This window comes from Prionailurus bengalensis, chromosome C2 (genome assembly GCF_016509475.1).
Source record: "Prionailurus bengalensis isolate Pbe53 chromosome C2, Fcat_Pben_1.1_paternal_pri, whole genome shotgun sequence".
NCBI classification, from domain to species: domain Eukaryota; kingdom Metazoa; phylum Chordata; class Mammalia; order Carnivora; family Felidae; genus Prionailurus; species Prionailurus bengalensis.
In genome coordinates, this window is record NC_057350.1 from 113,691,065 (window position 1) to 113,717,383 (window position 26,319).

Genomic DNA, 26,319 nt, shown 5'->3' on the forward strand with positions numbered 1-26,319 from the left:
TAGGTTCTTTCCATAATTTGGCTATTGTTGAAAGCACTGCTATAAACATTGGGGAACATGTGCCCCTGTGCATCAGCTCTCCCATATCCTTTGGATAAATTCCTAGTAGTGCTATTGCTGGGTCATAGGGTAGTTATATTTTTAATTTTTTGAGGAAGGTCCACAGTGTTTTCCAGAGCAGCTGCACCCGTTTGCATTTCCTGTTTCTCCACATGCTCATCAACATTTGTTGTTTCTGGAGTTGTTCATTGTAGCCACTCTGACTGGCGTGAGGTGGTATCTCAGTGTGGTTTTGATTTGTATTTCCCTGATGAGGAACGACAGTGAGCATCTTTTCATGTGTCTGTTGGCCATCTGGATGTCTTCTTTGGAGAAGTGTCTATTCATGTCTTCTGCCTATTTCTTCACTGGATTATCTGTTTTTCGGGTATTGAGTTTGGTAAGTTCTTTGTAGATACTAACCCTTTATCCAATATGTCATTTGCACATATCTTTCCCATTCCGTCAGTTGCCTTTTAGTTTTGTTGATTGTTTCCTTAGTAGTGCAGAAATTTTTATCTTGATGAGCTCCCAATAGTTCATTTTTGCTTTTAATTCCCTTGCCTTTGGAGATGTGTCAAGTAAAAAATTGCTGTGGCTGAGGTCAAAGAGGTTGTTGCCTGCTTCCTCCTCTATGGGTTTGATGGTTTCCTGTCTCACATTTAGGTCTTGCATCCATTTCAAGTTTATTTTTGTGTATGGTATAAGTGGTCTACTTTCATTCTTCTGCATGTTGCTCTCCAGTTCTCCCAGGACCATTTACTAAAGAGACTGTCATTTTTCCGTTGGATACTCTCTCCTGCTTTGTCAAAGGTTAGTTGGCCATACATTTGTGGGTCCAATTCTGGGTTCTCTGTTCTATTCCATTGGTCTATGTGTCTGTTTTTGTGCCAATACCATACTGTCTTGATGATTACAGCTTTGTGGTAGAGGGTAAAGTCTGGGGTTGTGATGCCTTCTGCTTTGGTTTTCTTCTTCAGTATTACTTTGGCTATTCGAGGTCTTTTGTGGATCCATTACATTTTAAAATTGTTTGTTCTAACTTTGAGAAGAATGCGGGTGCAATTTTAATTGGGATTGCTTTGAATGTGTCGATTGCTTTGGATAGTATTGACATTTTAATAATATTTATTCTTCCCATGCATGAACATGGAATGTTTTTCCATTTCTGTGTGTCCTCTTCAACTTCATTCATAAACTTTGTATAATTTTCAGCATACAGATCTTTCACATCTTTGCTTAGGTTTATTCCTGGTATTTTATGGTTATTGGTGCAATTGTAAATGGGATCCATTTCTTGATTTATCCTTCTGTTGCTTCATTATTGGTGTATAGAAATGCAACCAATTTCTGTACATTGATTTTTTACCCTGCAACATTGCTGAATTAATGTATCAATTCTAGCAGCCTGTTGGTGGAGTCGTTGGGTTTTCCATGTAGAGTATCATGTCTTCTGCAAAAAGTGAAAGTTTGACTACTTCTTTGCCAATTTTGATGTCTCTTGTCTGATGGCCAATGCTAGGACTTCCAACATTATATTAACAACAGTGGTGAGAGTGGACATCCCTGTCATGTTCCTGATCTTGTAGAAAACTCTCAGTGTTTTCCCCATTGAGGATAATAGCTGTGGGCTTTTCATATATGGCTTTTATGATGTTTAAGTATGTTCTTTCCAGTCCGACTTTCTTTAGGGTTTTTATGAAGAAAGAATGCTGTGTTTTGTCATATGCTTTTCCCACATCTATTGACAGGATCATATCATTCTTATCCTTTCTTTTATTAATGTGATGTATCGCATTGACTGATTTGTGAATACTGAACCAGCCCTGCAGCCCAGGAATGAATCCCACTTGATCATGGTGAATAATTCTTTTTATATGCTGTTGAATTTGATTTGCTAGTATCTTGTTGAGCATTTCTGCATCCATGATCATCAGGGATATTGGCCTGATGGCCAAATTCTCCTTTTTGGCGGGGTCTCTGTCTTGTTTGGGAATCAAGTAATGCTGGCTTCATAGAATGAGTCTGGAAGTTTTCCTTCCTTTTCTGTTTTTTGGAAGAGCTTGAGAAGGATAGGTATTAACTCTGATAGAATTCCTCTGGGAAGCCATCTGGCCCAGGAATCTATTTGTTGTGAGATTTTTTAATAACTGATATAAGTTCTTCACTAGTTATGGGTATGTTCAAATTTTCTATTTCGTCCCATTTGAGTTTTGGTAGTGTGTGGGTATCTAGGAATTTGTCCATTTCTTCCAGGTTGTTCAGTTTGTGGCATACAATTTTTCATAGTATTCTCTGATAATTGCTTGTATTTCTGAGGTATTGTGATAAGTCCATTTTCATTCATGATTTTATCTGTTTGGGTCCTTTCTCTTTTCTTTTTGAGAACTCTGGCTAGGGGGTTATCAATTTAGTTTATTTTTTCAAAAAACCAGCTCTGAGTTTCATTGATCGGTTCCACTCGTTTTCTTTTTTTTTTTTCTTTTGGATTCTATATTGTTTATTTCTCCTTTGATGTTTATTATTTCCCTTCTGCTGGGTTTGGGGTTTCTTTGCTGTTCTTCTAGTTTATTTGGGTGTGCTGTTAGATTTCATATTTGGGATTTTTCTTGTTTCTTGAGATAGGCCTGAATGTATTTTCCTCTTAGGACTGCCTTTGCTGCATTGCAAAGGGTTTGGACTGTGGTGTTTTCATATTAATTTATTTCCATATATTTTTTAATTTCTTCTTTAATTGCATGGTTGACCCATTCATTCTTTAGTAGGATGTTCTTTAGCCTCTGTTCATTTGGAGGCTTTCCAAACTTTTTCCTGTGGTTGATTTCAAGTTTCACAGCATTGTGACCTGAAATCTGCATTATATGATCTCAATTCTTTTATATTTATTGTGGGCTGTTTTGTGACCCAGTAAAATCTCTCTTGGAGAATTTTCCTTATGCACTGGAGAAGAATGTGTATTCTGCTTTAGGATGAAAAGTTCTGAACATATCTATCAAGTCCATCTTGTCTAGCGTATCATTCAGGGCCATTGTTCTTTATTGATTTTCTGCCTAGATGATTTGTCTATTGTTGTAAGTGGAGTATTAAAGTCCCCTGCAATTACAACTTTCTTACCAATAAGATTGCTTATGTTTGTGATTGTTTTACATATTTGGGTGCTCCCAAATGTGCATATATGTTTATAATTGTTAGCTCTTCTTGATGGATAGGACCCATAATTTAGGATATAATTTCCTTCTTCATTTCTTATTACAGCCTTTAGTTTAAAATGTAGTTTGTCTGGGGGCGCCTGGGTGGCTCAGTCGGTTGAGCGTCCAACTTAGGCTCAGGTCATGATCTTGTGGTTGGTGAGTCTGAGCCCCACATCAGGCTCTGTGTTGACAGCTCAGAGTCTGGAGCCTGCTTGGGATTCTGTGTCTCTCTCTCTGCCCCTCTCCCACTCATGCTCTGTCTCAAAAATAAAATAAACATTAAAAAAAATCAGAAAGCTAGATTTTATTTTATAAGTATGGCTAATTTAACTTTCTTTTGACTCCAGTAGCATGATAGATGGTTCTCCATCCTCTCACTTTCAATCTGAAGATGTCCTCAGGTCTAAAATGAGTCTCTTGTAGACAGCAAATAGATAGGTCTTGTTTTTTTTTTTATCCATTCTGATACCCTATGTCTTTCGATTGGAGCATTTAGTCCATTTACATTCAGTGTTATTATTGAAAGATATGGGTTTATTAGAGTCATTGTGAGGTCTGTAGGTTTCATGCTTGTAGTGATGTCTCTGGTCCTTTGTGGTCCTTGTAACCTTCCACTCACAGAGTCCCCCTTAGGATCTCTTGTAGGCCTGGTTTAGTGGTGATGAACTCCTCAGTTTTTGTTTGTCTGGGGAAACCTTATTTCTCCTATTGTGAATGACAGGCTTGCTGGATAAAGGATTCTTGGCTGCATATTTTTCCTATTCAACATACTGAAAATTTCCTGTCATTCCCTTCTGGCCTGCCAAGGTTCAGAAGATAAGTGTGCTACTACCCTTATATGTGTACCCTTGTAAGTTAAGGCCCTCTGTACCTAGCTGCTTTCAGAATTCTCTCTTTATCTTTGTATTTTACCAGTTTCACTATGATATGTTGTGCAGAAGATTGTTTCAAGTTACATCTGAAGGGAGGTATCTGTGTTTCCTGGATTTCAATGTCTGTTTCCTTCCCCAGATTGGGGAAGTTATCAGCTATGATTTGTTGAAGTGCACCTTCTGCCCCTTTTTTTCTGTTCTTCTTCTTGGGGAACTCCAATGATATGGATATTATTATGTTTCAATGAATCCCTTTGTTTTCTAATTCTCCCCTGGTGGTCTAGCATTTTTTTTATCTCTCTTTTTCTTAGCTTCATATTTTTCCATAATTTTAATCTTCCGTTTCACTTATTCTCCCCTCTGCCTCTTCAATCCTCACTGTCACCACCTCTAGTTTATTTTGCACCTCATTTACAACATTTGTAAATTCATCATGACTATGTTTTAGTTCCTTGATCTCTGCAGCAATAGATTCTCTGCTGTCTTCTATGCTTTTTTCAAGCCCAGCGATTAATCTTATGACTCTTATTCTAAATTCTTGTTCAGTTATATTGTTTATATCTGTTTTGATCAATTCTTTAGCTGTCATTTCTTCCTGGCATTTCTTTTGAGAATTCCTCTATGCATCATTTTTGCTAGTTTTCTGTCCCTTATGTGTTTCAAAAGCCTGTTATGTGTCCTGCATCTGCGAGCCCTATTATATTAAAGAGGGGCCATGCACTGTCCAGGGCCTGGACCTTCAGGAGGTGTTTTTTGGAGTGTGTTACTTGCTCTCTGCTGTTGTGACTCTGGTTGTTTTATCTCCCTATTTGTCATGAAGCTTTGGACCCTCCACCAGGTGTGCTTTATTTGTTGAAGTAGCCCTAAAAGAAAACAAAGAAACCAAAGACAAAACAAATACAAAAAACAAAAAACACCAACTACAACAAAATAATGGGGTGAGGTCGGTGTTTATGTGACAGCCTTATCCCATACAAAGAGAGAAATGACAGGGGCAGGGGAAAAATAAAATTTAGTGGTTTGTCCCACTCTACCGACTCCCGTGCCTCCCTGGCACTTAGCTTGGATTTAACCCCCAATATCTTAAAGGGCCCCACTCCATGCACCCTGGTTGAGGGGAAGAGATGCTTTGTGCCACCTCAGGGCTGTGCACAGTTTGTCTCACTCCAACTCCTGTCTCTCCCTCATGTTCGGCTCGGATTTAAACCCTGATATCTTAAAGGGTCCTGCTCTGTGTGCCCTGGTTCTGGGAAAGTGCAGCTCTGTGCCACCAATATATTGTCTCTGGCTAGCAGGTGCAGGCAGTCTTGGAACAGTTGTATACCTTCTTCCCACAGCACTCCAGGGAGGGGATTGTTTTCTCCCACTGCAGACTGCACCCTTGACCTAGCCACTGAGCCTGGGCCTGGTTCCCCTCCTCCCCAGGTGCGTGAACTAGGCAGCTGGCCCCAGTCTGGAGGAAGCCCCTCAGTTAGAGATTGGATCTTTCTCCATCCCAGTTGGTGGTTTTTTTCTTGTACAGATACAGTCCTATGCTTCCCCAGCTTCTCTTTCTCTTCCCTTTGTCTCTCTGCAAAAGGGGATCCCTCCCCTTTGTGCCTACACAGCCTGATTTATCTCTTCCAGTTTGCAGTCACGCACCTATGGCCCACCAGGTTGTCCCCATGAGTCTCTGGAGATGTCTCTGTCACTCTGCAGCCTGGACTCTTGGAATTCAAAGTCCTTTGGCCTCAACACTGCTGTGTTTGAGGGATAAGGGAATTTCAGGTCCCCCCTTACCTCTCTGCCATGTTGGATCTCTCTCCATCATGTATTTTTAATTTTAGTTAATGAGTTAATCTCTAGTTATTTATTGTTTCTGTCTTTTTGTTAAGAGTCTCACTGAGGTCTTCCATTCTTGTCTCAAATGGAGTAAGCATCTTTATGACCATTACTTTAAATTCTCTATCAGGCGTATAACTTATCTTGGTTTTGTTTAGCTCTCTTCCTGGAATTTTGTCCTTTTCTTTGATTTGGGACATATTCCTCTGTCTCCTCATTTTTTCTAACTTTGTTTCTGTGTGTTGGGAAAGTCATCTATGTTCCTTGCTTTTAAAAGTAGTGGCTTTATGAAGAAGAGGTTCTTTAGTACCCTGTACTGAAGTGGCCCCTGTTCACCATAACCTGGCTCTTCAGGGGTGTCCTCTATGTGTGAACCTGGCACTTCAGGTGTGTCCTCTATGTGTGTTGTGGATGAGTTGCATTTGTCTTCAGTCCAGTCATCTGCAATGGCTCCCTTTTAGTCCCTGTGTTATCAAGGGGCTACTCTGGGGCTACTTTCCATTTGAGTTGGGTCAGACCAGATGTTTGCCAAAGCTGCAGTCACACCAATCAGCAAGCTGTTTTCCCTGTGTTGTCCCGTGGGAGGCTTTCATTGGTTTATTGGGGCTGCAGTAGACCTGGTGGTGTGTGTGCTTATCTTCTCCTCTTCCCAGATCAGGAGACACTTTGGAGTGGTTCTGGACATTGTGAAGGCTGCTTGCACAATGCCACATTTGTGGCACTGCTTTGGATGGACTCCTGTTGAGGGAAGGTTAGATTGGGCTTAGCAGCATGAGAATGCTACACGGGTGGGGCACACACTTATCAATGTTTGTGCAGGTCTGCTTGTGAGAAACCTGAGCTGCTTTAGAAAGCTTCTGTCAAGGGCAGGTTGGATGTGGCAGGTGCACAGGAGAATGCAGGGGCAGGGTGTGCTGTTAGCAAAGCTTGATAATATTTGCTCTGGTTCCTGCAGGTATCTGTGTATCCAGGCTTGGGGGCCAGGGGGGAGAAATGGTGCCCACCAGCTCTTTTTTTTCTTAGGAAAATCTCCTAAAGATCCTTGCCCTTGCTGCACGTATTGTGAGATTACTAAATAAATCTCCTTTCTGTATACCCCAGAAGTTTTTCAAACTGCTGCTCTGTGCTATATCTCAGCATGTTGTTATGATGTCTTTTTAAGGTGGGGACTCAATTTCTAATCATCCTCCTGCTCTCCTAGAGGTGAACTGAGCCCACTGATTTTTATTTTATTTTATTTTTATATAATTTATTGTCAAACTGGTTTCCATACAATACCCAGTGCTCATCCCAGCAGGTGCCCTCCTCAATGCCCATCACCCATTTTCCCCTCTGCCCCCATCAACCCTCAGTTTGTTCTCAGTATTTAAGAGTCTCTTATGGTTTGCTCATGGTTTTGAGCACCTCCCATTTTCAAAGCCAGATGTTAAGGGGATTTGTCTTCCCAGTGAGGGTCCTTCCTGCCTGGGGTGCCTGACATGGGGGGCATCTGCTCCTCTCCTTCTGTGTGCTTGCAGTGTCTCTCCCTCCTGTGGTCGGTCTTGTGGATCTGTTTGGTTCCCAACCATGTCTCCTTTCTTTCTACCATTTTCAGGGTGTATTTTTCTCTATAATTAGCTGTGGAGTCTTTTCTGCCAGTACTTGGGTTGTTTTCTGAGTTATTTACACTAATGTGTGCCTTATGTAGGTGTATCCATGGGACAGGGTGAGCTTAGGATCCTCCTACTCTGCCAACTTCCCTGGAAGTCTAGTCTTTGTTTTAAAGTCTGTCTTCTATGATAAAAGTAGAGCTACCTCAGCTTTCTTTTCATTTTGATTTACAAATAATATCTCCTTCCATCCCTTCATTTTCAGTTTGTGTGTGTATAGATTTATCTTAAGATTTGAAGTGTTTTGTAGGCTCATATGGATTTTGGTGTTTTTTTTTTAAGTTTATTTATTTATTTTGAGAGGGAGAGAGAGAATCCCAAGCATACTCTGTGCTATCAGAGCAGAGCCCCGTGAAGTGCTTGAACTCAAAAACCATAAGATCATGAACTGAGCCAAAATCACGAGCTGGATGTTAAACTGACTGAGCCATCCAGGTACCCCTGGATCTTGTTTTTCTATTCATCAGTAACACTATGTCTTTTGACTGGATCCCTTGGTACAGTTATATTTTTACTGAGTTTTATTCAAGAAAAGAATGCAGAGTAGAATCTTGAGCTGACCATATCACATGGACACAGAAATTAGAGCTACATCTATATAACTAACTCTGAAAACGACCTGAAAACTAGCAAAACAGACCTTCTGCAGTCATTTCTAGAGAGGAGGCCACATCAAAAAAAGTGGGAAGGGCAGAGATGGGGTTGGGAACCAAACCCCTGGTGAGAAAGCCAAACTCCACACCATGCACTCTAGGCACTAAGGACATATACTATGAAGATGAATCCCCATAACATCTAGCTTTGAAAACTATTAGGGTTTAAGGAGCTTTTGAAATCAGAACTTGGCTCTGGCAAAGCCTGAGAGTGATAGGAATTTGAATCCCTGCCTTTAGAGAACCAGCATAATAAATAACATGGCCCGCAAAACCAGCACAGAAGCAGCAGTTGGAAAAGCACCTGAAGTATGTATGAAGGAGATTTGTTTACTCTAATTTAATCTAAAAATGTGTCTTGGAGGAGCAGGGATCCTCAGGAGACTTCTCATAACAATAGGCTGGCCAGATCCACTCCTCTTCCCTGCCCCACGCTAGATAGCCTGACACTTACAGGAACCAGCACTAATACTCTTCACCTAATTTGCTAGCATGGCCTGTCCCGCTCCCTTCAACCTGCCCACCTTGGCAGTCATCCCTCCAACACAGCTCATGCCCCATCAGGAACCACTGCTACTCCAGAGGGACTCTTGCCCTGGGGATAGGGGAAGATAAACATATACCAGCATATCCAGGAGCTGAACCTTTTGACTGTTATGGGAGAGGCCCTACCAGCCAGTGCAGTCACACTTGCAGTAGCTGCTGACTACAGACACACAGTCTGACCACTGAAAGTTTCCACAGGCCATGCAGGGAGGAAGCCTTGCCATTTGGTGCACTTGTGCAGACATGCTAACTGCAGACAGCTAGCTTGACTGCTGACCCCATCAACCTAGAAGTACTTGGTGGCCTCAGACCCCTCAGCAGCACAGGGAACAAACCTGGCTTATTGAGCCCACAAAGCCAGTCATTGCAGCTGACTGGCTGAAAGTAAATGTGGTTCAGCCAAAACCATAGGGTGTACACAGTTCACATAAAGAATACCCCTGGAGTGCCTGGCTCTGGTGACCAGGGGCAGTGCACCACTTCTATACAAGATCAGGAGACATATCTGGCATCCCTAATACATATAAACAAACACAGACATGCCACTTTTGTTCAACATAGTACTCTTCAGAAATCCTAGCTGCAGCAAAGAAAAGGAATCTAAATTGATAAAGAAGTAAAACTGTCACTATTTGCAAATGATATGACACTATATATATGACATCTTCAAGACTCCACCAAAAAAAAAACAAACCACAAAACGAATTTGATAAATTGATTAAGCAAAGTTTCAGGATACAAAATTCATATACACTAGTAATAAACTTAACCAAGGAGGTAAGAGATCTGTACTCTGAAAACAAAAACACTGATGTTCTAACCATTGATGTAAAACACTGATGAAAGAAATTGAAGGTGGGGTGCCTGGGTGGCGCAGTCGGTTAAGCGTCCGACTTCAGCCAGGTCACGATCTCGCGGTCCGTGAGTTCGAGCCCCGCGTCGGGCTCTGGGCTGATGGCTCAGAGCCTGGAGCCTGTTTCCGATTCTGTGTCTCCCTCTCTCTCTGCCCCTCCCCCGTTCATGCTCTGTCTCTCTCTGTCCCAAAATAAATAAAAAACATTGAAAAAAAAATTAAAAAAAAAAAATTGAAGGTGACATCAACAAATGGGAAACTATTCCATGCTAATGGATTGGAAGTTATCATTAAATGTTTATAACACTGGGGACGCCTGGGTGGCTCATTCGGTTGGGTGTCCAGCTCTTGATTTTGGCTCAGGTCATGATCTCACGTGAGGCTCATGAGTTCAAGCCCCACATCAGGCTCTGTGCTGACAGTGCGGAGCCTGCTTGGGATTCTCTCTCCTTCCCTCTCTCTCTCTCAGAATAAACAAACTTAAAAAATTTTTTAAATGTTAATATTCAAAGCCATCTACAGATTCAGTGCAACCTTTGTCTAAATACCAACAGCATTTTTCACAGAACTAGAACAGATAATCTTAAAATTTGTATGGAACCACAAAAGACCCCAAATAGCCAAAGAAGCAATTTGGAAAAAGAATAAAACTGGAGATATCACACTTCTCAGTTTTAAACTATGCTACAAAGCTGTAGTAATCAAAACAGGATGGTACTGGAACAAAAAATGGACACAGATCAATAGACCAGAATAGAGACTAGTATAAACCCATACTTATATGGTAAATTAATCTATGACAAAGGAGGCAAGAATATACAAGGGAGAAGTCTCTTCAATAAATGGTTTTGGCAAAACAGGACAACTACATGCAAAACAATAAAACTGAACCATTTTTAACACCATACACAAAATAAACTCAAATGGATTAAAGACCTGAAACCACAAATTCCAGAAGCAAACATAGGCAGTAATCTTTTTTGACATCAGCCATAGCAACATTTTTCTAGATCTCTCTCCTTGGGCAAGGCAAACAAAAAGCAAAAATAAACTGTTGGAAGTACACCAAAATATAAATGGTGAAGGAAACCATCAACAAAAGACAATCTACTTAATGGGAGAAGATATTTGCAAATGATATATCTGATCAGAAGTTAAAATTCAAACTCTACAGAGAACTTATACAACTCAATGCCAACAAAAAAAATTATTCAACTTAAAAAAGCAGGGTTGCCTGGGTAGCTCCGTCAGTTAAGCATCTAACTCTTGATTTAGAGTTGTTATCTCACAATTTGTGAGATTGAGCCCTGCATTGGGCTCCCCACTGAGAGTACACAGCCTGCTTGGGATTCTCTCTCCCTCCATCTCTCTGCCCCTCTCCCACTAGTGCTTGCATTCTCTCTCTCTCTCTCTGAAAATAAATAAACATTAAAAGAAAAAGCAGATGACCTGAATCAAATTTTTTTCCAAAAAAGACATACAAATGGCCGAATATAACATGCCCAACATAACCAGTCATCAGGAAGATGCAAATCAAAACCATGATGAGATATCACCTCACACCTGTCAGAATGGCTAGAAATAAAAAGACAAGAAATAACAAGTGAGTGTTGTCAAAGAAGTTCAGAAAAGGGAACGCTTGTGCACTGGTAGTGAGAATGTAAATTGGTGCAGCCACTGTGGAAAACAGTATGGAAACTCCTCAAAAAATTAAAAATAGAAATAATGGGGTGCCCAGGTGGCTCAGTCTGTTAAAGTGTCTGACTTCGACTTAGGTCATGATCTCAGAGTTTGTGGGTTTGAGCCCCGTGTTGGGCTCTGTGCAGACAGCTCAGAGCCTGGAGCCTAGTTTGGATTCTGTATCTCCCTCTTTCTCTGCCCCTCCTCCGCTTGCACTCTGTCTCTCTCTCAAAAAAAAAAAAAAACATTAAAAAAATTTTTTTAATTAAAAAAATAGAAATACCATATAATACAGTAATCCCACTACTGGGTATCAGCCAAAGAAAATGCAAACAAAGTGATATATATACCCTTATTTTTACTTTAGCATTATTTAAAATAGCCAAGATACGGGAGCATCAACAAATGAATGGATAAAGATAGGGTATATATAAATACAATGGAATATTACTCAACCATAAAGAGGAATAAGATCTTGCTATTTGCAATAACACAGATGGACCTAGAGGGCATTGTGCTAAGTGAAATAAATCAGAAAAAGACAAATACCTTATGGTTTCACTTATATGTAGAATCTAAAAAACAAAACAAATGAAGAAAAAAATGAAAAGCAAACTCTTAAATACAGAGAACTGGTAGTTATCAGAGGAAATGTATGTAGGGAGATGGTAAAATAGATAAGATAAAGTGGTACAAACTTCCAGTTATAAAATAAGCCCTGGAGAGGAAAATCACAGCACAGGGACTATAGTCACTATTGTAATAATACCATATGGTGACTACAATTCTCATGGTGAGCAATGAGTAATGTATGAAATTCTTGAATCCATATGTTGTACACCTGAAACTTATATAACATTGCATATTATACATCAATAAAAATAATTACTCATAGACTTGTACTTACTGTCATTTTGTTGGCTTTCTGTTGTTCTTGTTTTTTTTTTATAGTTCTGCTTTTTTACAATCTCTTATCATTTGGTGACTTTTCTTAGTGTTATGTTCATATCTTTTATTGTTTTTGTGGAACTATTATAGGTATTTGGTTTATGGTTACCATAAGGCTCATATATGTTATTTTATGTATGTAGCAGCCTATTTTAAGTTGAGGATCACTTAAGTTCAAGGGTGTTCTAAAAGCACTATATTTTTACCACCTTGCCAAATGTTTCATATTTTGATATCCTATTTTATGTCTTACTATTTTGTGTATCCATTAACTAATATTATAAGTCTAGATGATTTTACTAGTTTTGTATTTTAACCTTCATACTAGTTATGTAGGTGGTGAATCCACTAACTTTAATATATGTTTACTTTTATTAATGAGATCATTTCCTTCACAATTTCATTTTTTCCAATTATGGCCTCTTCTCTTCCACTTATATTAGTTCCTTTAACATTTCTTTTATAAGAACATTTCTTTTATAAGACTGGTTTGTTGTTGATGAATTCCCTTAGCTTTTTGCTTGTCTGGGGAAACTCCATCTGTCTCTTCAATTCTGACTGATAATCTTGTTGGGTAGAGAATTCTTGCTTGTGATTTTCATTTCCTTTAGCACTCTGAATATATCCTATCACTCCCTTCTGGCCTGTAACTTTTCAGCTGAAAAATCAGTTTTAATAGTTATATGGAGGTTTCCTTGTGTGTAACTAGTTGTTTTTCTCTTGCTGCTTTTAAGATTCTCTCTTAAACTGTTGATAATTTGATTATAGTGTGTCTTGATCTTCTCTAGGAATCTCTGCTTCTTAGATGTGGATGTCTGTTTCATTTATTAGGTTAGCAAGTTTTCAGTCATTACTACTTCAAAAAAGTTTTCTGTCCCTTTTTCTCTCTCCTCCTTCTGTGACAACTATAATGGAAATATTAGTATGCCTGATGTCCCAGAGATCCCTTAAACTATATTTTGTTTTTAATTTTGTCTTTTTACTGTTCCACTTGAGTGATTTCCACTACTGTCTTCCACATGACTGATTACTTCTGTAGCATCTAATCTCCTGTCAATTCCCTCTAGTGTACTTTTTCAGTTATTCTTCAGCTCTGATTGGCTCCTTTTTATGTTTTCTGTCTCTTGGTTGAGGTTCTCACAGTGTTGATTCAGTCTTCTTCTGAGTTTGTTGAGCATCTTTATGGTCATGATTTGGAATTATATCTCAGGTAGATTGCTTATTTGTTCCCTTAAGTCTTTTCCTGAGGTCTTGTCTTGATCTTTAATTTGGAACATATTCTTCTGTATCTTCATTTTGTCCATTTGTTTCTATGTATTAGGTTGATGAGTTGCATTACCCAGTCTTGAAGGAGTAAGTGGCTTTATGTAGGTGTCTTATGGGTGTAATAGCTCAAACCCCTGTGGTTCATCCAACTGAGGTGCACCTGGGATATCCCTGTCTGGATTGTGTGCACTCTCCTGACCTGGCTTGTATGCACGGGTGGGGGGTACAGGCCTCGAATGTGACTGGCAGTGAGGTCTGGTTTTGACTGCTGCATGGGAAGAAATTGCTCTCACCAGCCCTGGGACAGTGAGATTGAAGGGGAGTTAAAAGAAATGGTGCCTACTATCACTTCTGTTCCCAAAGAATGTTACAGCAGGTCCCTACACCTCTGGCACATGGTTTAAAATTAATCTCCTTTACATGTAAACCCAGGCACTTTTCACACTACTGCGTCTGCTCTGGGACTTGGAGCAAGTGAGATTACACTCACACTTTTTAAGAGCAGAGTCTCCGTTTCCTTCACAGACCTAAGCCCCACTGGCTTCCAAAGCCAGACATTATGGGGGCTTGTCTTCGTAGTGTGGGTTCCCTAGACTTGGGAGTCCAATCTGATGTGGGGCTTAAACCTTTGTTTCCTCAGGGAGTCCTCGATGGTTATGATACCCACTGCCCCCCCCCCTCACTTACGGGTCATCACACTGGCATTGTAGATCTTAACCATATTTTTGTCCCTCTTATCCATCATGGTGAGGCTTTTTCTTTATATCCTTAATTGTATATAATCTTCTCTGCAAGTCTTCAGTTTGTTCTCAGATATAGTTGTTCTACAAATGGTTGTAGTTTTGGTTTGTCCATGGAACAAGATAAACTCAAAATCCTACTCTACCATCTTGATCCCCAAGGCACATCTAATTTCTATTCAAAAGCTCTCATAAAATAGATAGAGCATAATAAAATCAAGTCAGTAATATCTTTATAAAAGATCAAAGTCAGTGCTCACAGAGTGCTTTGACATCATACTAGGGCTGTGTAATGCAGTGGAATTCAGTCTGAGCATGTGATTCCCTTGATTTCACTCAATAAAACATTATTTGGAGTTTATGTCTTCAGAAAATTGGTTGGAATACATTCCCTTCATGGAACTTCCATACATATTTATTCTCTTCACTGGGTTTTCAACAAATATTGAAGAACATGGAGTTTGAGATTATATTACAATGTAATAATTAGGTTGAATCTTTTGTATGTTGTCAGTTTAATTTTTTTTTTTTTTTTTCTGATTAGGGAACTTGGCTTCCAGAAAAGCATGCTTCAACAGAGGTGACATCTTAGGTCAAATCAGGGGGAAAAAAATGCTAGAATTTCTTTCTCTTTTTGGAGAAATTGTAAGTTCAACTAATAAGTGGAGAACTTGGAGAATACCCCCATGCTCTTGAAATATTCAGAAAGTATTTTAATTTCAATGCAAAATCAATTAAAATCATATTCCCCATAATAACCAAAAAAGTGGAACACACCCCAAATGTCCTCATTGACAAGTGGATTAGCAAAATAGGTTACATGCATACATGGAATATTGTTCTGCACCAAAAAGAAATGAAGGGCTGGTAATTCTACAACAGGGATGAGACTTGAAAAGATTAGGCAAATTGAAAAAAAGCAAGACACAAAAGGCCACATATTGTATGACTCCATTTATATTAAATATCCAGAAAATTCAAATCCAAAGAAACAAAGTAAAGTAGTTGTTTTCTAGGGCTAGAGAGAGGGGGGGGAATGACTGCCAGTGGCATCAATTTTCATGTTGGGGTTATGGAAACTTTGCAAATATAATGGAGATGGTTGCACAACTCTGTTAATATATTAAAAATCACTTAATGTACACTTCAAAGAGGTGAATTTTTATGCCCTATGAAGTATATCTCAAAAGAACTGTTACAAATGTAAAAGATAAATTCAATATATTGCTTTCTTATGAAAAATGCAGGCTCAAGAATTCTTAAATCTACTTGAAATATCAAGATAATTAAAAAAAAACTTACGGAAATTTTAAGTCACATACAAAATGAAAATAGTGTAAAAAATCCCAACATATCATCACCCAAGTTCAGTAGATATCAACAAATAACAGATCTTGTTTCACCTGTACTTCTACCCACTACTTTTTTTTTTACTTCTTTGCATTGTTTTGAAAGAAATCCAAGATATCTTAATCTGTAAGTACTTTAGGAGATATCTCAAAGTTGAGGAATCTTTTAAAAATAACCACAATATAATTATTCTATCTTTACATTTTAGCAATAACTCCTTAATATTTTCAAATTTTCATGAGTATTCTTATTTCCCTGGTATTCTCCTATTTAATTTGCAACTAATTTGTTGAATTAGTTTGAATAGAAGATACAAATTAGTTGCAAACAAGATACACATGCTGCATCGGATTAATTCCAGCATGTTTTATTATTGATACACTTTTCCCTTTTGTAAAAATTCCTTTGACAAACTAAATGTGTGTTGTTGTTTTTAATTCTTAGGTATTAAAAATGAGCTATAACAAAATTCGAAAACTTCAGAAAGATACTTTTTATGGCCTCAGGAGCTTGACACGGTTGCATATGGACCACAACAATATTGAGTTTATAAACCCAGAGGTTTTCTATGGACTCACCTTTCTCCGGCTGGTGCACTTGGAAGGAAATCAGCTCACTAAGCTCCATCCAGATACATTTGTCTCTTTGCAATACCTCCAGATATTTAAAATATCTTTCATTAAGTACCTATACTTGTCCGATAACTTCCTGAGCACCCTCCCTCAACAGATGATTTCCTATATGCCTCATTTGGAAAGCCTTTATCTTCACGGGAACCCATGGACCTGTGATTGCCATTTACAATGGTTATCTGACTGGATACAAGAAAAACCAGGTATATATGCTATTTATTTCTTTGTCCTAATTAGAAGAAACCTGCCTGGAGGTCTTTACCAGTAAGCAGGGAGGCCAATGTAATTTAGCTGGAGAAAAAATAAACACTAAATAATAACCTAGTGATAATGCATTATCTTTGATGGATTGTGCATTGTTTCAGGTCAACTATCTGATCATCACTCCTGGCAAAATTAGCAAATAAGGAATGTTTCTGTGTTTTGTTTTCTCTACTTACTATGAGCCATAAAACCCCTCCCTTCTCTTCCTTTGAGTCATTTAGTCACTATGCATTTTTAAGAGGTCTATTCAAGGTCCTGTGCTCTGTGAGGGAAGTACCAACAGCATTCTCTGTTCTAACCATGCCTCTGATGGGTTATAGATAAGCAAACAAATCATCAGAGTGGGAAATGTGCTTTGATGGGGAAAGTAAAATTTGCCATGAAGAGGGTAAGAGCCATTCATTCAACAAGTAGTTATTGTAAATCTCCTATGGACAACAGGTCACAAAGAACACAGGGATCTAAAAATAAACAAGAGGGTTTCTTCAGAGTTTGCATTCTTGTGGGGAAAATGGGCAAATAACTAAATGCACTATTGATTGTTGAAATCTAAGTAAATAATTAAGTCTTTAGGAAAATGACTGAAAGGAGCCCATTGATTATGGCATCAGAGGGGTGGTTGGTTACTCTGGAAGGAGTGATGGGAGCCAGATTGCTATATGCGGAGGGATAGGTGGAAGGCAAGGATCAGTCTTTGGAGAGGTTTGACCTGAGGGGAGGAGGGAGGAAGGGAGGATGGCAGCCTGATGGAAATGTGCAATCACACAGGCCTCTTCAAGCATCAGAGAGACTTGAGTATTTTCAAGGTGGAAGGTGACAACACCAGAACAGGCAGATCATCCATTGAAGAAGTCCCCTAGAAGACTGAAGGGCAAGAGATCCAGACCTAGGAGGCAGGGTTTTCCTTAGGAGTAGGAAAAAGGAGAACTAGATGGGCACAGAGGCAGGGGGATTCCTGAGTCTAGTAGAAAAGACAAAGGAGCTCCTATTTCCTGGCTTTTCCTCCTCTGTGAAGTTGTAGGAGAGGTGACTGAGGAAGGTCCTAGGAAGGGATCAAGGTCAGAAACTTGAGAAGCGTGGAAATTGTTTGAAGGTGCTGCCATAATGTGTGTGTATGTGTGATCAGTTAGTTAAAAAGTAAATCTGAAAACATTAACTGAACATTGTGAATAACTTTAGGCCAATCGATAACACATTTGCTTTCCATGAGCAAATCTTTTAGGGAAACATGCTAAACACATAAAAAGACAGTAAAGCTATGAATGAAAAACATTAAAATACTTACATTGAAAATTTAGTTCTGTAGGATCTCAGGGTCAGTAAAAAATTACTTCTGCCTTGATTACAAAGGAAGGAAATTGCACCGTGGCATAAAAGATACATCAAAGGGAAAGAAGGAATAACAACTAACAGGAAGTTAACATTATGAATTTGTGGTTGACATTGTGCTAGATGCTTTGTATTTTAATTCTTCCAATAATCCTCAATTTACAGATGAAGAAACTGAGACTTGGAAAATTTGGCTGTTTTGGGCTAGTCATTTAGACCATTTATGTCTCAACTTTCTCACCTGTAACTAATATAGGGATAAGAATAACTGGAAAGAATAATTAAAACACAAAGTGCTTATTAGCACAATGTATGGCATAAAGCAAGCACTCAAATATGAAGCTTATCATTTTTATTGCCACCCACCCAGGTCACACAGCTAGAAAGTAGAAAAGCAGAAACTGAAAAGCCAAAACCTTTTCTCTAAAACGTACTTGGGCTTATCACTTACATATAACACCCAGGACTCATCCCAAGTGCCCTTCTTAATGCCCATCACCCATTTACCCCATCCTCCCATTCAACTCCCCTCCAGCAACCCTCAGTTTGTTCTCTGATGGTCTGCCTCCCTGTTTTTATCTTTTTTCCTTCCTTTCCTCTGTGTTCATCTGTTTTGTTTCTTAAATTCCACATATGAGTGAAATCATAGGATATTGTTCTTTCTCTGACTTATTTCACCAAGCATAATACATTCTAGTTCCATCCACATTGTTGCAAATGGCAAGATTTCATTCTTTTTGATGGCCAAGTAATAAACCATCATGTATATATACATACATATACATACACATGTACCACATCATCTTTATCCATTCATCAGTCAATGGACATTTGGTCTCTCTTCATAATTTGGCTATTGTTGATAGCACTGCTATAAATATTTGGGTGCATGTGCCCCCTCAAATCATTTTTGTATCCTTTGGATAAACACCTAGTCATGCAATTGCTGGGTCATGGGGTAGTTAGTTCTATTTTTAATTTTTTGAGGAACCTCCACACTGTTTTCCAGAGTGGCTGCACCAGTTTGGGTGTTGAGGTTGCTAAGTTCTTAATAAATTTTGGATACTAACCCTTTATCAGAGATGTCCTTTGCAAATATCTTCTCCCATTCTGTACGTTGTCTTTTCATTTTGTTTCCTTTGCTGTGCAGAAGCTTTTTATTTCGATGAGGTCCCGGTAGTTCATTTTTGCTTTTGTTTCCCTTGCCTCTGGAGACATGTCTGGCAAAAAGTTGCTATGGCCAAGGTCAAAGAGGTGCTGCCTGTATTCTCCTCTAGGATTTTGATGGTTTCCTGTATTACATCTATTTTGTCTTTCAACTATTTTGTTATTGTGTATGGTGTAAGAAAGTGGTCCTGTTTCATTCTTCTGCATGTCTGTTCTCCTGAAACCATGTCAGAAACCTATAGTCCACAAACCCAAAATCTTTCCTATCTGGCCCTTGACATAAAAAAGTGTGCTGATCTTGGCCTCTTGAACAAAGCCTGCGATCCTTAGCCCAGTAACTCCTAGCCTAAGCCTCAACGTCATTTCCTTCCTTTCCAACCCTCAGACCCTCTCCCATCCCAGACATAATCTACACTGTGTTAGTACCTCTTCCCTGCTGCATTCCTGCCTGGAGCACTTCCCTTCCTTTTCTGCCTGATGGGCTCCTAGCTAACCTTCAAACTCTGCTCAGTACTCCATCCTTCTGGGAAGCATGGTGCTACTCCACTCATCCCATCTGTATTCAAATATAGTTGACCATTGAAAATGTGGGGGTTAGGGGTATGGACCCCCAATACAGCTGAAAATCCATGTATAACTTTTGAATTTCCAAAAACTTCACTAATAGCCTTCTGTTGACCAAAAGCCTTACTAATAACACAAATGGTGAATTATCTCATTTTGTACATTTTATATTGTATCCTATAATAAAGCTAGAGAAAAGAAAAGGTTGCTGAACCAATCAGAAGGAAAATATATTTACAGTATTGTAAATTTACTTCATGTGTTTGCAAGATAAATTATGTCAGTACCTATGTCATCTTACATGATACAAAACACTGTAGATACTACATACAGACATCAAAAATGAAAAGATGTCAAAAAGAAATTCATTTTTATTTTATATTAATGCATTGATAATGAAACAGCAATATGATTGTGTTATGGTAGCCTACTAAAATTGATGCAATTACTTTATGGTAGCCTACCCTATACACAATGAATGAATCATAAAATTTTTATGGCATACAGTATTAGTCCTCATAATACAATATTGGAAACATTGTATCTTAAAAAAATTACCACTTACCTACAATAACAGGTTGATAATGTAGTTTCTCCAATTATGTGAGAGAGGCATGCTGTATGGCAAGGACTGTATGCCTATATTAGAAGATGCAGTCTACTTCCATGCATGTCTTGCACATGATGTTCGTGGTCTACTTCCATGCATGTCTTGCACATGATGTTCTACATAATGAATACTGAGGCAGTAATGATAGAAAAACATCTCCTACAGTTCTCACTGTGTAGTTATTGGCTTTTCACACAAACACACATGCACAATACATTAAGTTCATTAACTTTACAGCATGATAATTACTGTTTATTATGTGGAAGTGGATCATCATTAGGTCTTCATCATCTTCACCCTGAATAAAGGACGAGGAGAAGACATTGGTCTTGCTGTGAAAGAAGTTGGAGGAGGTGAAAGAAGAGGCAGGAGGGCATGTACACTCAGTGTAGCTTTACAGTAATACATTGTAATTTGTCTGACTTGTTTTATTTTTATGTTTCTATACAGTACCAATCTTTCTTCCATCATTTGCTTTAGTTTCAGTGTCCCCATCACAGAAGGGTCCATGTCATAAAGGAAGTCAAAACCAGTCTCGAATAACAGGAACCATTCTGCCACATTGTCTAATGTCAGTTTGTTTTCTGGCATGGCTTTTTCAGTGTCTCCTTCCTCATCATTACATGCTGATTTCGAAGCAAGAATCTCTAGCAAGTCCTATATTGTTAATTGCTCTGGTGTGGTATCTTTTAGCTCTTGGATTTGTCTAAGATCTGAAACGCTTCACCACCACCTCCTCAATCTGCTCCCCCAACCCCTGCCTTTTTTGCTGTATCTACAGTCTCTTTAATGATTTCCTTGATTGCTTCTGTGGTAAATCCTTTGAAATCATATGTATCATCTGGACATGGTTTTCTCCAAAAGGAAGTTACTGTTTCAGACTTAATGGCTTCCATGGCTTTTCCTGTAACAACAATAGCATCTTCACTGGTGTAATCCTTCTAGATTTTTATGATATCCTCTCAGGATTCTCTTCCATAGAATAATCCTTTCCATAGAATGTTGCATATAATGAGCCTTAGTGATTCTTATGACTCCCTAAATTAGAAATGTATCTGGGACAAGGAAGCCACTTTTATGCCTTCGGTGTTGAACTCATAGGGTTGTGGGTAGGTAGGGGCATTGTCCAACATCAAAATAACTTTACAAAGCAGTTCCATACTGGCAAGGTACTTCCTGACTTCAGGAACACAAAATCAATGTAAACAATTTGGAAAAAAATATTATCATCCAGGCTTTCTTACAAGAATCAAAGATCTTACAATCAATCAAAAGATTGGCAGGTGGTGTTTATCATTTCCCTTCAAGGCTGGGGGATTAGTAGCTTTACAAATAAAGGCAGTCCTGATCAAGAACCCAATCACATTTTCATAAAACAGTAAAGTTAGCCTATCCCTTCCTGCCTTAAGTCCTCTTCCTTACTAATAAATGTCCTTTGTGGCATTTTTTTCCGGCAGAATAGGGCACTTTTATGTACATTAAAAACCTCCTCAGGCAGATATCCTTTCTCCTCAGTAATTTTTGTGATGTTGTCCAGAAACTCATCTGCTCCCTCTTGGATGATAGAAACTGCTTCTCCTGCTTTCTTGATCTATTTTAACCCAAATCTCTTTCTGAAATTATCAAACCATCCTTTGCTGGCATTAGGTTCTTGAGATTTAGATCCTTCTCCTTCAAGTTTCATATAATGGCTTTGCTTTGTCATGAATCATAAATGAGTCTACACATATGCTTTTCTTATAGCGGTCCTACACCCACATAAAAGCTGCATTTTCCACCAAGATAAAAAGGCATGGTGCAAAAAGTGCAAGGTTGTCATGCCTGCTGGTGTAGCTGCAGTGACAGCTTCAGGGATTTCCTTTTCTTCTTCTTTTTTTTAACAAAGCTCCTTATGCTGGATTTCTGTTAAAGTGTCGGGTAATCACAGCCGCAAACCTCATATCAAAGCAGTTAACTTGTTCTTGTAAAGTCATAACTTTTCTCTGCTTCTGGGGAGCACTTCCAGCATCCCAAGTGGCACCTTGTATGGGTCCATTGGTATTATTCAAGGATTATGGTATTGCAATGGACATGATGAAAAATAGATGAGAACCATGAGAAATCAGTTTTTACTGCAGTATGCAATTTACTGGAGAGATGAAATGCACCAGAGATGAATAGTATCACAAGATTCTTGTAACACTTGAGCTTACCTCAATAGCAATAGAAAGTGGCTACAGTTAATTTTATGCAGTTATGATTTAATACCGTGCCTTTATGTTTGTTTACATTTCTCTCAACTGTGAACGGTGCCATATATGGTCTTTAAGTGTGTGCATAAGTTCTGATACATTTTAACTTTTTATTATAGATTTGTGCATATTTTGCGCACTCATGACATACCTAAAAAAAATGTTTTCAACATTTCTAGGCTATGTGGTTTATCTGTAAGGTTTCTCAAATGGTCACAAATCTCCAAAAATTTTTCCAGTTTATTTATTGAAAAAATTCACATATAAGTGGACCCAGGCATTTCAAGGGCCAACTGTGATCATTTCACCACTTGGTCCACAATTCTATTCCTGAATGGAAAACATTATATTGATTAGTATTAAATGTCTTTTACCTTTCCTATGTCTGATTTATTTATACCTCGCCCCTAGAATGTGCCTACGTCATAGTAGGTACTCAATTTTTGTTAAACTAAGCTTCGATTAATTAACTATTTTAAAGGTGAATACAAACGAGTCCACCACCTACCTATGATCTTAATATATCCCCAAATTGTACACACACACACACACACACACACACACAGACATATATGATTAGCCAAACCCATTAGCGCTAACATCTATCAGTCATGTCTAAAAAAAGTGTTCTCCTTTTAACTGAGATGCCTTCATGATAACTCTATAAGATTTATGAATTAGTCACATCAGCTTTTGCTTTGACATTTTTTGATCAATTCTGAGAGATTCTTGGACATAGGTTCTCATGTCCTCAGTTGCTTTACTTGGCATGTGGTAGATCCTCCTTTTACACATATCTCAGTAGTCCAGCGTAGCGCAGCTTTATCTATTTGTGGGTATCTTCCCTTCTTAGGTTCCACAAAGCTCTTCATGTTGCTTCTTTATAAAATAAGGGTTTGTGGCTATTTCTTTGATAAACATTTGTTTTACAAAAATCAAATTTTTGTCCAGCTTCTCTGTTTTCAGGCCTTTCTACCTACCTAGTAACATCTTGTTTTAGTGCTAAAGCATAGTGTAGTATTTTTTAAGTTGGGGTTTTCTTTTTTATTATTTTTATTTTAGAGAGAATGTGAGCAAGCATGAGCGGGGGGTGGGGGGGTGGGAGGGAAGGAGACAGAAAATCTTAAAATCCCACAACCCTGGGATCATGACCTCAGCTGAAATCAAGAGTTGGATGCTCAGCCAACTGAGCCACCCAGGTGACCCAAAAGCATAGTATAATCTTAATACAAACATTTTAAGTGACAATATATGTAGTACCAACAGTGCTTGTAATTCAGTTAAAGAGAAAACAATATAAGTCGCTAAGACACTGGTCAGTGGGTGGTAGTGGTTCCCATATCAAGACTGCCAGCAGGTCAGTTACTACTGTAAAACACTTTTAATTTTAAGACACATCTCAATTTACAAGTTAAAATGTGGAAGAAATATGACCTTAGAATTAGGCCAGCCTGCCTGCCTTCATCCTTCCCTCCAATCTTTTCTGAACATCCACTGGCTAAGGCTGGGGGCATACAGATAAACAAGTATGGAGCTTACAGTCTTGTGGGAAGGCAGAAAACTAGACAAGTTCATTCTAATAGTGGGCAGATGAGGAGTAGGATAGAAGTGGAAGGTACAAGAACAGCATAAAGCAGGCAGCCCACCCAAAAGTGGTTTTGTGGCTGGGTCGTGAAGGACATAAGTAGTTAGACACTGATGCAAGAGGGAATGTCAGACAGAAAGTGATGGGAAGTGGAAGGACCAGCATATGCCAGAGCCTAGTAAGGCATGTCAGGGTTGAGGAATGAAAAGCATTTCTGTGTCACTGAAACTTATTGCGATTGAGGGAACCAAGTGAGAGGATAAGATCTACATCTGAAGTAAAATACCTGATGCCCAGGGCCTGCTAACTCTGGCCCAGGTGCTAGCAATAATAAGCATCCAAGATGTGAGCATAATTCTGTGATCAGGTTTAATTAAACCAGAAGTCTGCTGTGTTTTTTGCTACAGTGGGGTTTGAACCCAGGGTACTGGTAAGTAGATTAAGGGTCATAGCTGTTGGTAAGTAGGTGACTGAGAAGAGCCTCTTATGAGTGCTCAAAGGTTGTCAGGCTTGCCAGCTACTTCCTCTGCATCGGTTTAGATTGTAGAATTCACTGAAGTCGCTGAGCCAAATGTATGTAGCATCACCTGTCATGCTGGAGTACAAACTGAAGGGTTTGGAGTCCATGTTGTCACAAACGGCACAATCTCCTCCTTTTTTGGTGGCTAATATTCCATTATATACACATCCAGTTTGCATTCCCACCAACAGCACATGAGTGTTTCTTTTCTCCACATATTCACCAACACTTGTTGGCAGGTGTCATTTGTTCATCTTTCTCAAGATTGCTTTGGCTATTTGGGGTCTTTGTGGTGCCCTACAATTGTAGTAGTAGAAGTTCTAATTTTGTGAAAAATACGGGTATTTTGTTAGGGATTATATTGAATCTGTAGATGGCTTTGGTTAGTACAGACCTTTTAATATTAATTGTTCCAATCCATGAGCATGAAATATCTTTATATTTTTTTTATGTTGCCTTCAGGTTCTTTCATCAATGTTTTATAGTTTTCAGAGTACAGGTCTTTCACCTGCTTGGTTAAGTTTATTCCTACGTATTTTATTATCTAGAGGGCAATTGCAAGTGAGATTGTTTTCTTAACTGGTCTTCCTGCTACTTCATTATTACTATATAGAAATGGAATTTATTTCTGTATGTTAGATTTGTATCCTGTGACTACACTAAATTCATTGATCAGTTTTCATAGTTTTTTGGTGTACTAAGATATCTTACATAGAGTGTCATCTAAAAACAGTGACACTTTTGGTTCTTCCACATCAATCTGGATGCCTTTAATTTCTTTATCTTGTCTGACTGCTGCAAGTAGGAGTTCCAAAGAGGACTGTGTTGAATAAAAGCAGTGAGAGTAGACCTCCTTATCTTGTCCCTGATCTTAGAGGAAAAGCTGTCATTAAGGATGATGTTAGCTGTGGATTTGTCATATTTGGCATTTATTCTGTTGAGGTAGGTTTCCTTTACACCCACTTTGTTGATAGTTTTTATCATGAACAGATAATTCTGTCAAATGTTTTCTATTTATTTATTGAGATGATATGATTTTAATCTTTGTTTTGCTGATGTAGTTTATCACATTGGTTGATTTGTGACTATTGAATCATCCTTGTGTCCCCAGAATAAATCCCATTTGATCACGGCGAATGGTTCTTTTAATGTATTTGTGGTTTTGGTTTGTTTTTGTTTTTGTTTTTAATTTTATATAAATCCAAGTTAGTTAACATATAGTGTAATAATGATTTCAGGAGTAGAATTTAGTCATTCGGCACTTAGATATAACACCCAGTGCTCATCCCAACAAGTGCCCTTTTTAATGCCCATCAGCCATTTAGCACATCCCTCCATTCAAATCCCCTCCAGCAACCCTCAGTTTTTTCTGTGTATTTAAGAGTCTCTTATGGTTTGTCTCCCTCTCTGTTTTTATCTTATTTTTCCTTCCCTTCTTCTATATTCATCTGTTGTGTTTATTAAATTCCACACGAGTGAAATCATATGGTATTTGTCTTTCTCTGACCAACTTATTCCATTTAGCATAATACATTCTAGTTCCATCCACATTGTTGCAAATGGCAAGATTTCATTCTTTTTGATGGCCAAGTAATATTCCATCACACACACACACACACACACACACACACACAGCACATCTTCTTTATCCTTCATCAGTCAATGGACATTTGGGCTCTTTCCATAATTTGGCTACTATTGATAGTGCTACTATAAACATTGGGGTGCATGTTCCCCCTCGAATCAGCATTTTTGTATCCTTTGTATAAATACCTAGTTCTGTAATTGCTGGGTCATAGGGTAGTTCTA

At 38.7% G+C, this 26,319-nt stretch overlaps 1 protein-coding gene across 1 annotated transcript in view; it reads left to right on the forward strand.

The window, feature by feature from the left end:
* The window catches only part of IGSF10 (immunoglobulin superfamily member 10), a 65,048-nt gene that overhangs the window by 26,972 nt on the left and 11,757 nt on the right, over positions 1–26,319 (forward strand). Inside the window, exon 3 of the mRNA XM_043595114.1 lies at positions 16,053–16,443. Within this exon, the coding sequence (XP_043451049.1) occupies positions 16,053–16,443 (391 nt within the window). The remainder of the gene's footprint in view (positions 1–16,052; positions 16,444–26,319) is intronic.